At 34.7% G+C, this 13,237-nt stretch overlaps 1 protein-coding gene across 1 annotated transcript; it reads right to left on the reverse strand.

Moving 5' to 3' along the window:
- Positions 1-5,950: 5,950 nt before the first annotated feature.
- Positions 5,951-12,264, reverse strand: LOC108100516. Its single transcript, XM_043208440.1, has 4 exons — positions 12,128-12,264; positions 12,052-12,060; positions 10,274-10,485; positions 5,951-7,501 (listed from the first exon to the last, which is right to left on the reverse strand). The coding sequence occupies exons 1-4, from the start codon at positions 12,150-12,152 to the stop codon at positions 6,161-6,163; spliced, it is 1,587 nt and encodes a 528-aa protein (XP_043064375.1). The 5' UTR covers positions 12,153-12,264; the 3' UTR covers positions 5,951-6,160.
- Between the last annotated feature and the right edge of the window lie 973 nt (positions 12,265-13,237).

The raw sequence follows: 13,237 nt of genomic DNA on the forward strand, positions 1-13,237 counted from the left end.
CGGTCTCTCAGCAACAACCTCTCTTATACACTCCTTCCTCAAGTAAGACAAAAACTTTCAATACAAAGAAAGATACCGAAACACTCACTCGCTCCTCATCCACTCTCTTGACATCTAGTGCTCCCAGCGCTAGCTCGGACCAACAACACAACTCTACGATTTGCGACAATCTCACTGCACGCATAGAACATAGCCGCACTATTAGAAGTGTAGCCGATAAGTTAATAAATGATATGAAATCCATCTCTCCCACAGACACCGCCTCTGACTCTGACTCTTAATAGCTCACTTTGACTCCCTCTTACCAAAACTAAAACAAATTCCTCTAACATGGTCATTAATATCTTACAATGGAACATTAATGGTATCTTCAATAACTACCACGAACTTAAATTACTCATAACCGAATTTTCTCCTGATATTCTGTGCCTTCAGGAGACTCACTTGCCACATCATTTTACAAATTTTCAATGCCCTAAGGGCTATAAAGGGTATTTCCTGAACTACCCCCAAAACACATACGCAAAACAAGGAGTAGCTATACTCATAAAAGAACATATTCCACACTCAGAAATCAACATAAACTCTGACCTCCTTTGCAACGGTATCAAGCTGGAACTCCCAAACATAATTACAATCTTAAACATGTACATTCCTCCGTGTCAAGGTTTTTCTAGCAACGATTTATCCTACGCGCTAAGCCAAATTACCGAACCTCTTCTGCTTCTAGGAGACTTCAACTCCTGGAGCCCTATGTGGGGCTCAAACTCAAACTCTCGTGGGAAAAAAAATAGAACAAATCATATCTTCTAACAACCTTGTTGTTCTCAACAATGGTTCTGGAACTCACCTTTCCACTCACAATTCTCTGACTGATGTTGATATATCTTTAATATCCCCCACAATAGCGCACCGCTGCAGTTGGTCCCTCAGTGACCAATTGCACGGCAGCGACCATTTCCCCATTTTCATTGCGCTAGCCATGCCATTTTGCTCTGATGTAACTCTACCTATTCCCAAATACAAAACCGACCTAGCCAACTGGGAAAAGTTTAGTAAAATCTGCGCTGAACTTGAAGCAAGATGGGCTCCTGGTTGCTTAAACCACCAGGTCGCTCTTCTCTCCAAAAGTATTAGAGCTGCTGCCAACTCCTCCATCCCTCAAACAAAGCGCATCCCGCATAAAGCAAAAATCCCCTGGTGGAACCCCCAGCTACAGAAGCTTAGGGACTCCAAACAAAGACTTTTCCATATTTTCAAATCCCAAATGTCCACATCTAACCTCTTAAACTACAAAAGAGCTAATGCCCTTTTCAAGAAGACAGTGCTTCTCGTAAAGCGCAAAGCTTTCGAAAACTTCACCTCCCGAATCTCCCCAGCCTCCTCCTGTAAAAAGATATGGTCAGACATTAAACGCCTCTCTGGGTCCCCCCCAGTGATCATCAAATGCATCAAATCAGACAACAGCTTATTGACTGATTCCCTAGCCATTTCTGAAAAATTCAGCGAAGTCTGGTCCAAATATGGTGCGGATGATAACTTTAGCAGCGAATACATAGCCCGTAAAGATTCCTACCTTTCCTCATCCTACAATCCCACTGCCTTATCACCAACAGCAAAATCTCTGGATTCTCCTTTTAACATGTTTGAGTTCGAAACGGCCCTTCATGCAGCCGTAGGTAAAACTCCCGGTGCCGATAGAATCTCCTATCCCATGTTAAGGCACACCCCACAAAGCCTTAAACAACGTATCCTGGACGTTTACAACTCCATGCTGTCCACAGGCAGTTACCCTCACACATGGAGATCCTCCACAGTCATTCCCATTCCTAAGCCAAACAAAAATCCATCCTCAATAAACGGGTTTCGCCCTATATCATTAATCCCTTGTCTCAGCAAAATAATCGAGAAAATGATGGCCCGCCGACTTATGTGGTACATCAATCGTCACAACCTGTTAAACGGCAACCAGGCAACCTCTGGACCGGCAAACGTGTCCAACGGAATCCCTCAAGGGTCGCCTCTATCTGTTGTCCTCTTCATCATTGCCTTCGACGAAATCAACAACTCTCTGGCTAGATACAAGGAAATAAGAATATCTTTATACGCAGACGACGCCATAATCTATACCAAAGCTAAAAATCTAAGTAACGTAAAAAACATATTCATTAATGTTCTTCAAGATTTAGAAACCTGGGGTTTACACTCTGGTGCTTCTCTTTCCATTGATAAATGCCACACTCAGCACATTTGCCGCAAAATCCACTGTTGCTTCCCAACTTTGGAATTCAACAACAAGGCTATCCATCCTGTTCCAAACTTAAAAATACTTGGGATCACTTTTGATTCCAGGCTTAGCTTTAAGGAACACTGTATTATATTAAGAAAACAACTCGAATCCCGAGCTAACATAATCAAATTTCTCAGCTCCAAATTCTCACACATACACCCTAATACTCTAACCAACCTAACCCGTACCCTCATCCTTTCCAAAATTGATTACGGCCTACCTATCTACGGCTGGTGCGCAACATCCAACTTGAAGAAAATCCAACCTCTATATTACTCATCAGCTCGTCGTTCAATTAATGCATTCCCAACATCTCCAATACAGTGCGTTCTGGCTGAAACAGGATTACCAAGCATTCTCGATCGTTTAGAAAGGACCACAAAGAACCTTATTCCAAAGCTACTCACTAGCCCTAACCGATCGCTAGTAAAAGATTTTATATCTACTTTTAAGAAAAAACGGAAGCCCAGAGTTCTCTCAACTCTTCATAGATGCTCCAGCTTCACGGATTTGCTGGGCCTACCACCGCCCAAACAAAAAACAAACACCTACCTCCTCCCACCTTGGAAACACATATCTTCTGAAATAAACAAGCAGCTACATCACTACACTAAAAGGGAAACACCTAAAGAAGTCTTCCAATCAGAATTCGCACTTCTGAAAAGCCAATTAGGCCAAAGGAACTGGCTTTATTTCGACGGCTCTAAAACAACGCGGACATCATCATTCGCTGTTGTGAACAGTGACAACGTCATTTTATCCGGCGGAACCCTTCCGAGCTTCAGCTCCATATTTACCATCGAGGCCTTTGCTGTTCTACAGGCCTGCCGATTCGCTTCCAACTCCAAAGGGAAATTTGTCATCTGCTCGGATAGCCTCTGTACTATTTCTGCTCTCGAGAACCACAGGCACCCTGACCCAACAATACGTGATATACAGAAGTTAATCGCCAAATACAAAACAAAAATAAGTATTGTCTGGGCTCCTAGCCACCAGGGAATTCTCGGAAACGAGCATGCCGACTTGGCTGCCCGATACGTGAGCAGGGCACCAACTCTTCAGTTTTTGCCCATTAATACCAATGACATCAAAAGGCTGATAAAAATTGATACCGATCAAAAACAACTTATGAATTGGAATGCCTATAACCACAGATATAAATCGATAAATCCATCCCGCCAAAAAACCTCATTTTCTACTGGACTCAACAAATACGAACGCACTCTATACACCCGGCTACGCATAGGACACACCCAGGAAACTCACGAACACCTTCTACAAGGCTGCACTCGTCCGGCATGCCGGTTCTGCGGTGGTAACCTTTCCATAGATCACTTGCTTGACTCTTGCCCGGTAGTTGAACACGCGTAACTCAATTTTTGGAACATCCCTCCCATCTTCCCTCCTTTTATCCCCTAAAAAACCTAATATACAAAAATTACACGAATTCTTTAGCAAAATACAACTCCGACTGTAAAATAATATAATACTATTAAATATCTTTATATCAGGCCGAAGGACTTAATATCCAGTGCCTTACATTACATTAACTTTAGTATTAAATACTAGATTTAATTTGTTAAAATAAAAAAATAAATATGTATGAAATGAAATTCTCCACACCATGAATATAACGGTTTTTCATATTTGTTTGTTATAACCAGGGCTAACAGAGTTATGTTTTTAAATGAAAAAATATTTATTTCCATATTTTCGCCTTTTTTCCTATAAATCCATATTTTACACAATTACTTGAATAAATCCATATTTTGAGCATTAAAGTGTCTGAAAACCTATAGAAAGATATGTTTGGCTCAAATATTATGAAATTTCTGTCGTTTGCCTTATACTCGATAATAAATAATGGAAACAAAACAAAACAAGATTCAGTATTTATTCCATATTTCATGCTTTCAGTTCTTATGTCTCTTAAATTCATTTTCATCATTTAAACACATATTGAGTGACAAACGCCGTAGTTTTGTTTTTACTAATCTGACACAACATGTCATATTGTTCTGCAATGATCTTTGAGACAAACGGCGCACGTTTGTTTGTAGCGATTTCTAATTGTTCATTGTCATAAAAAGTTAATATGATCGATATAATCGTCTACGTTTATCCATTTTTTTTTACCTATATTTATCCCTTTTTTCGTCTATGCTACCTATATTTATGCATTTTATTCCATATTTGTCAACTTTTTCGTCCATATTTCGTCCATATTTCTCTATTTTTTCGTCCATAAATCCATACATATTTTTACGTTTTTAAGAACATAACTCTGTTAGCCCTGGTTATAACATGTTTTTTTTTACAAACAAAGTCGAAAAAAAAGCGTTTTTTTTTAAACTTCAAATTTTTTAATGGAAAAATAATTTTTTTTAAATAAGAAATAATTCATGTTGTGCGCTGTACCTTTAAGTTTAATGTCCAATTGCTGTTTTTTGTTTAAGACGAGATCCTGGACCTGGAGACTGCACGGCGCAAAGTTCATCCCTCAAAAAACGACTCCACATTATTGATCATAAAAAGAATCGCTAAGATTCTCTTAATACCCTACTTGCAATCCACTCCCAAAGATACCCCTCATTTCAGGCCTTCTAATTGTATTTTCCCCCTTAAATTTCTAATATATATTTTTTTTCCTTTCTTTAAGTCTCGGAAATCTAAAGTTTTGGATTTGTATAAATATAGACAAGTCTGATAAATTAGTTCGCCAAAGAAATTTCACTTCTGACATGTGTACCTAGTACGCACGCACTTTTTCATTCTCTCGTATGGGAGCTATCCGATATAGTCGGCCAATCGGGACCGTTCCGACTTATATTATGCGTGCAAAAACTACGGAATTTTTGGGGAATTACATAGTTTACATAGAAACAGACAGGAGGACAGACGGACACACGGACAGACAAACACACGTATTTCGAATCCGATCGTGATGATGATCAAGAATATATATAATTTATGGGGTCTGAGGTGTCTCCTTCATTGCGTTACGAACTTCTGACTAAAATTGTAATACTTGACTAAAATTGTAATACCTCTGCAAGGGTATAAAAATTATGCTTGTTTGATAAAAACAACGATGATATCATTTTTTCGTTAATTCTATCTAGATTGTTCCATCTCTTCTATGACAGCTATATGACATAATTATCTGAGATGATCAAATTTAATTCGAAATTAAAAAGTAGTAAGAAAACACCATCTGGAAGAAATCAAGTCGATGTAAAACAAGAAAGGAAGCTAGCTTCGGCAATCCGAAGCTTATGTACCCTAGCAGTCATCAAATAAGTCGAACAAAAAACATAAAGGCTAACAAATTGTCGAAGCTATGACTATTTTTCAATATTCGTCTATAGTTTCGACGATTGTTCATAAGCTAGCTTTAAAACTGAGAGACTAGCTTACTTAAAACGGACAGGCGAATTTTCAGATTTTGATGCTGATAAAGAATATATATACTTTATGGAGTTCGGTGTGTCTCCTTCACTGGGTTGCAAACTTCTGACTGAAATTATAATATCCTTTCCAAGGGTTGTCAATCTTTTTCGAAAACTATCGATATTGATCGTTGTTTTGGGGATGGTTTTAACCCAAAATGTGATCCTAGATTCTCTGGAATTTACCTTTTTTTATAATTAAGAGAAATAATTTTGTTTTGGCTGTTTTACATCAGTACTTTATTAAAAAAAAAAAATTGTTTACAAAATGCGTTAAGTCTTTCTTTTTCGTAAAATGAAATGGTTTAAAGTGAAAAAAACGAACAGAGTTCTACTTAGCTGTAATCAGATCTCCGTTAAAGTAGATGAATTTTATTTCAAACGGCCCAGCTATTAAGAGTGTTTTTAGTACAAAATATTTTTATTTTAAAAAAGAAAACGGCAGTTCACGTGGACGAGCGTTCACTGCAGACGAAGACATTTGACGATTATTAACCATAGTCGGGTTAAACTGAACAAAATGTGTCTTTTCGTTAGATGCAACTGCGGCTGCTAGGTTTTTCGGGCCCACCATATAAAAATTACGTACTCGGGATTTTTCGTGTCGCATTAAATCTTTGTCCCTTAATGTATTTATTTGGGTGGCATTTACTCCAGATTTATGTTTTTTGGTATAAGATTTCCATTCGTTAACGATACCTGGTCGAACCCTAGCTGGGATCATATGTTCCTTTACGTTGAGTTCTTTAGTATTTAATACTTCGCAATCCACCTGCATTAACTTTATATCTCCGTTCAGACCAGAATTTTCTGAAGGTAATACCAACGACAATTTTGGTGGTGCACTGTTATTGTACTTCAGCGCTGGAAGCACTGTGTAATCCAGGTTAAAAGAAAGCACATAAAAAGAATCTTCTCTTCGCTTGATAGCATGCATCAAATTTATTTGTTCGCGCTTTTTGTCCAACCGTTTGCTTTTGTTGTGGGTAAGTTTACTGTTTTTTTCCTCTATATCAGAGGTGACATTATCAATATCATAATACATTTTAGGCTTCTTTTGTTTATTGTGCATTTTAGGATCAACGTAATCATTAGACAGTACAAGATCTGTTGGGTCAAATTTCTTGTTATTGAGACTTGATGATATGTTCAGAGTCCCACTTGTCCAGTTATGTAAATGTTGGGCTATCTTAAAATATTCCGATGGGTTAAAAGAAGACTTAGACGAATTACAACTTCCAGAACATATCGGTACTTTTTGATAGGCCAAAGGAGGAGGCTCCTGAGACATTTTAGACCTTGATAAGATTTTTGAACTGTTTTCTTTTATTGTTGAATTCAAAAAATAAAGAGGCGGAACGCTCGTTTCGTCTGATATATGTGTATATGGCAAACGTTTTTGGTTATGTTCTCTTTCTGATTCAACCCACAATAGTCGCCGACCGTGCAAATTTGGTTCTTTTACTTCGGTGTCTAACATGTTTCTGTATTCCCTTAAAGTCGGCTTGTTGAGAAATGACTGAAAATTGCCGACATTAAGAGTTACTATAAACGCCATGGCAAACAATAATGCTACGTTTTTCTTTACGCTTGCAGAAGTAAACATTTTGTTACGACAATTTGAATTCGTTATATTGCTTTTAAGAAAAGTTTCATTTGCATCAGAGCACAAAGCGTTTAGAAGAGAATTATTGGCATTTTCGGTTTCACATTTGCAGCATTTGGAAAACGCAATTAACTGATCGCGTAGTGATATGTTTTCCTGCGTTAAAAAAAATAATATTATGTTAATATTTTTAAAAAGCATGTCTTGAAATTAAACGATAGAGCATTTTTAAAATGTTATTTAAACAAAATTCTGAAGTATAGTTTATATACAAGAAACTATTAAGCCGCGTAAGAGAAAAACATTTGTGTTTAAAAAAAAATGATATAAAATAGTAACTCACGGAGTTAGTTTTTCAAGGTTATTATTGTTTGTTAATGACAATTTAAACCTTTTTCTATTATGACAGTTTAAATCAGTAAGCTATATATCTTACATATCCCTGATGTTATATGTAAGGAACAGTAATTGTTTTCCTTACAATTCTATTTCAAATTTGTTATTTATTTTCTAAATTTTTCTATGGTTGGTTAGTTTAATGCAGACCTAAGTATATAACTTTTTGACAACAAAGAAACTATATTGATTTTTGTTTTAATTTTCTTCAATTTCTCCTATTGTTCCTGTGGCAGCCATATAGCCCTCGGATTTTAACTAAATTTAATCTTGATTATTATATTAAAAAATACATTTAAAAAAGAGGTAGATTCTCCTGCATTAATAACGGTTTGACATAAAAATATGAAAAAAACAATTAAGGAAGCTAGATTCGGCAAGCCAAAGCTTATACACCTAAAGGCGAAACAACATCGATACTTTGCCGATTATTCTATACGTTTCTATATTTTCGACGACTGTTCATATAACAGCTATATGATAATGTTGTTTGATTTTTATGAAATTTATATCGAAATTCGAGAGTCATAAGGAAAATCTATATTGTAACAAAAAAGGAAGCTAGCTTCGACAAGCCGAAGCTTATATACCCTTGCAGTCATCGAATATGACAAACAAAATACATATTATTTCCGTTATTTCTATATAGATTTTTCGATCTTTCCTATGGCAATGATAACGTTGTCAGATTTTAATTATTATAAAACTTCATATTTTGAAGATCATGCTCGGCTTTATAATTTTTTTCCGTTATTTATATATATATTTTTTTTGATATTTTCTATGACAGCTATATGATAGAATTATCTGATTTTAATAAAATTTAATCCGAAATTCAATAGTAGTTAGAAAGCGCCATCTGAAGGAAATCAAGTCGATCTGATCAAAAACAACAGAGTAAGAATTTTTTATTTCATTCTCTCGTATGGGAGCTATCCGATATAGTCCGCCGATCCGGCCCGTTTTTACTTATATACTGCGTGCAAAACCTACACAACTTTTGGGAAAGTTTCAGTAAGATAGCTTTAAAAATTAGAGACCAGTTTGCGTAGAACCAAACATCACTTTTTTTTTAAAAACCAAAATGTTGAGAATAACGGAGTTACAGCGTTTTAAACGACCGAATTTGGACGTATTCTCACATATAAAAATACTTTGAATCGATTTTCCCGAAAACGTTAATTTAAAAGTCGGTGAACATCAGACCTTAAAATCCGATCCTTTTCAAATTTTTAACACAAATGCTTCACATAAATACGCAGGTACTCAGGAAGCGTTTTTTTTTAATTTTTAATTTTTTTATACTTTTAAAAAATAAATTAACAGCGATTTCTTGAGCTAAAATCGCTTTTTTCACTTCCAAGTGCTGCCAAAATTAGAAGAAATTTTTTTTTTAACTCTTCCTGATTACCTCGGGAAATTCATTATCTTTTCAACGCATATCACTTTTTATTTTTAAGATGATCCGTTAACGCCCTATGATGTTCACCGCAAAACAACAACAACACTTCATTTAACAATTTTCTTCATTCTCTCCTATGGAAGCTATTCAATATAGTCGCCTATATATACTGCGTGAAGTAACTTCACAACTTTTGGTAAAGTTTTAGCAAGATAGCTTTACAACTGAGAGACTAGTTTACATAAAAATGGACCAACGGACAGACAAGAATATATGTATATACTTTATGGGGTCTGATGTGTCTTAAACTTTTCCAAAGTTGTGTAGTTATTGCACACAGTAAATAGGTCGGAACAGGCCGGAACGGTCGACTACATAGGTTAGCTCCCATATCGACTTGAGTTTTTCGATATGGTGTTTTTTAAGCTAGTATTGAATTTCAAATTAAATTTTATTTACATTTTAGGAAAGTTCGAAAATGAGATATAGAAATAATGACTGTTTTTTTTATATACTTACTGCTTTTATGGAATCGTATTCTTTTTTAAGGTTAATTATTTGAGACTCCAATGAAACAACATACTCCTTTCTTTTTTTCGAGATAACGAAGCGGACTCTCGATTTTTTATCAAACGTTGGTGTTTTTTATACAATTTTTCGTCTATAATTGGAATATTGTAAAATTCAACTTTATTTCTAATATTTAAGTGCGACTTTTTCTCTTTTGTTTTAAAAGCATACAAAGTTTGCTCCTTTTTTCCATTGGGTTTATCCAATTCCATTGATTTTGTATTAGCTTTTTTCATGGTAACACTTGGAAATTTAGACCCTATTTTATCATTTATTTTGAAAGCACTTTTTTCAAGTTCTACATTTTGCATAAGCGATTTGTAGTCATCCGAAGATAATAAAATAGTCTTCGACATTGGTATTTCGGTTGCTGGCAATATATGGCTCTCCGCGTATTCAACTGGTTTGCAAAAGTTACTATCATGGTTTGATTTAATATCAATTTTATCCATGTCTTTTTTATACAAAAATTCAGATATATCGCTTTGTATCCCACTAGTCAAACTTCCACTTGAGCTGCTAAAACTTTCTGGATATGGTGAGTCCCGGTGAATACCTACATTTACAGTGTTCGGGGTTTCAGCAAAACATAAGGAATTTTGGTCCGAGAAAATAGGCGAGCCAGGGAATATTGGTTCTTTTTGAATATTAGACATAATTTCATCAAGGTCCAATGATGTATCAATTAAAGATACAGATGAGCTAATATTGTCGTAACAAACAATATTTTCATCGTAATTTTGAGATTTTACATCCAGCCACGACAAATCGTCTGAAAAGAAAAACAGATTTAATTCCATTAATTTATAAATTCCACAGACTAGATTTACACAGAAAAATTTTTTTCAATCGAAAACCCCTCAGATTGAAATTCTAAATCCGCCACTCATTCTTAGGTTAGCCCGACTCAATATGTTGAGAATATTGTGTACAAATTTTGAGATAATAAGAGTCAAACTAACGGAGTTACAGCGTTTTAAACGACCAAATTTGGACGTATTCTCACATATAAAAATACTTTGAATCGATTTTCCCGAAAACGTTAATTTAAAAGTCGGTGAACATCAGACCTTAAAATCTACTGAACCGATCCTTTTCAAATTTTTAACACAAATGCTTCACATAAATACGCAGATAATCAGGAAGTTTTTTAATTTTTCATTTTTTTCTGTTTTTAAAAAATAAATTAACGATTTTTTGAGCTAAAATCGCACTTTTCCTTTCCAAGTGCTACCAAAATGAGAAAAAAATATTTTTTTTTAACTCTTCCTGATTACTTCGGGAAATTCATTATCTTTACAACGCATAACAATTTTTATTTTTAAGACGATACGAGACTTTAAAACTTGAACAATAACATGTAATAATAAAACAAAACAAGAAAGGAAGGAAGGCAAGCCGAAGCTTATATCATGATATACCCTTGCAGTCATCAAATATGTCGAACAAAATGCATAAAGGCTAAACAACATCGAAGCTATAACGATTTTTCTATTCATTTTCCATATTTCCGACTATAGATCATATGGGAGCTATATGATATAGTTGTCCGATTTTGATCAAATTTAATTCGTAATTTAAGAGTCGTAAGAAAACTCTATATTTCAAAAATTATACTTCCGTTATTTCTATATAGATTTTTCGATCTTTCCTATGACAGCTATAAGATATAGTTGTCCGATTTTTATGAAACTTTTTTCTCAATATAAGAGTTGCTAAAAAACTTGATATTCAAAAAATCATGCTCATGGCATGATGCTCATGGCAACGATGTTATCAATTTATTTCCATTAATTCTATATATATTTTTTGATCTCTCCTCTGGCAGCTATACGATAGAGTTATCCGATTTTGAGTAAATTTAATCCGAAATTCAATAGTAGTTAGAAAACGCCATCTGGAAGAATTAAAGTGCATCATCAAAAACAACGGCCTGAGAATTTTTTATTTCATTCCCTCGTATTGGAGCTATCCGATATGGTCGGCCGATCCGGCTCGTTCCGACTTATATACTGCGTGCAATAACAACACACCTTTTGGGAAAGTTTCAGCAAGATAATTTCAAAACTGAGAGACTAGTTTACATAGAAACAGACAGACGGACAGACGTACAGACAGATTCACAGACCGATTTAGATCGTGATGCTGATCAAGAATACATATACTTTATGGGGTCTGAGGTGTCTCCTTCACTGCGTTGCAAACTTCTGACTGAAATTATAGTACCCTTTTGCTCTGCAAGGGTATAAAAATATATTAAGGTTAAACATTTCGATTTTTTTAATAGTGCGCCGATTATGTTAACTATTTTTGTTTGCCACGCCAGTTTTAATTTAACCAGTTCTCTCTGAAATAATCGCAGCATAAGAACTTCCGACCAATGGTGTAAAGCATAGACAGTCAAATAAACTTACTATAAAGGAAATCATCAATGTCCATGTTGAATTAGCTGACAAACGGACCAGCACTTCCACCACTCGACAGCCAATGATGCAGAAAAACAATGAACACCTCTTTATTCAGACGACGGCAGCAACTAAAGCGATGGTAGTTTGAAATTTGTTATAATGTACTATCGGTAGGGATCTTTGTAATAAGCTTTTCACATTATGCGGCCATTATACAGTCATATTAATATGTAGATGTATAATGAATTATGCCGCGAAGGTTTCTCACCGACCAAAATTTGTGGTATAGCCGCATATTAGGTAATCATTAAAAAAAGTTTAAGATTATGTAAAACAGTATTAATCGACCAATTTTGGCGGATCGGTAAATTTTCCTGTAAAACCGAACTTTGGGGACTTTTGCTAAAAATGGGTGAGGAAATCTTTTGTTTTTAAAAAGCTACTCTGGGGCCTAAGCATCAATAAAAAGGTTGCGGAAAGCGTGGTTTCCAATAAAAAATTTTAAATAATAATAATTAATTGCCACACTCAGACTCAATTCTTATGTAATCTCATCACATCTGATCACAGTTGATAGAAGTGGTTCGCAGTGACAGATACCATACTTTTCTTAACTCATTCGATATTTATTAAAAAAGTCAATTTAAAAAAAAAATTAAAAAATAATTTTTTTAAAACTTTTTCCCTCGTCTTGAAAACTAACATTTTTGGATGCAAAAAGTTTCTTTAAACAAAAGTAATAGTAACTGCAAAAAGAATTTTTCAAAAATAATTTTTCTTTTATTTTTTATAATTTTTTGAAAATGCTTAGAAATACGCATTTAAGCCATATTTTTCTCTTTTCCATACAAATTTTTTCCGACATTGTCACCTTCGAAAAATCATAAAAAATAAAAGAAAAATTATTTTTGCAAAATTCTTTTTGCAGTTACTATTACACTGTGCGACAAAATTTAACGAAATGTTTGTTTGAGTTACTTTTTTGATTGTTTTCGGTTAAGGGGCATAAGTTATGCACAAAAATATTTATGCCACCTTCTAAGTGATAGGATTTCTTTTTTTATGATAAATTTTATGAAATTATTATTATGAAAATATTTAACACAAAATATTATT

Source organism: Drosophila ficusphila, unplaced genomic scaffold, assembly GCF_018152265.1.
Source record: "Drosophila ficusphila isolate 14025-0441.05 unplaced genomic scaffold, ASM1815226v1 contig_47, whole genome shotgun sequence".
Lineage (NCBI taxonomy): Eukaryota > Metazoa > Arthropoda > Insecta > Diptera > Drosophilidae > Drosophila > Drosophila ficusphila.

What these genes read in the sequence shown, in the direction of transcription:
- LOC108100516 (XM_043208440.1), bottom strand. Translation starts at nt 12,152, where the DNA reads ATGGACATTGATGATTTCCTTTATA. An exon ending in AAACCCCGAACACTGTAAAT is followed by an intron (nt 7,502 to 10,273) that starts GTAGGTATTCAC and finishes TTTTTAACGCAG; the next exon opens with GAAAACATATCACTACGCGA.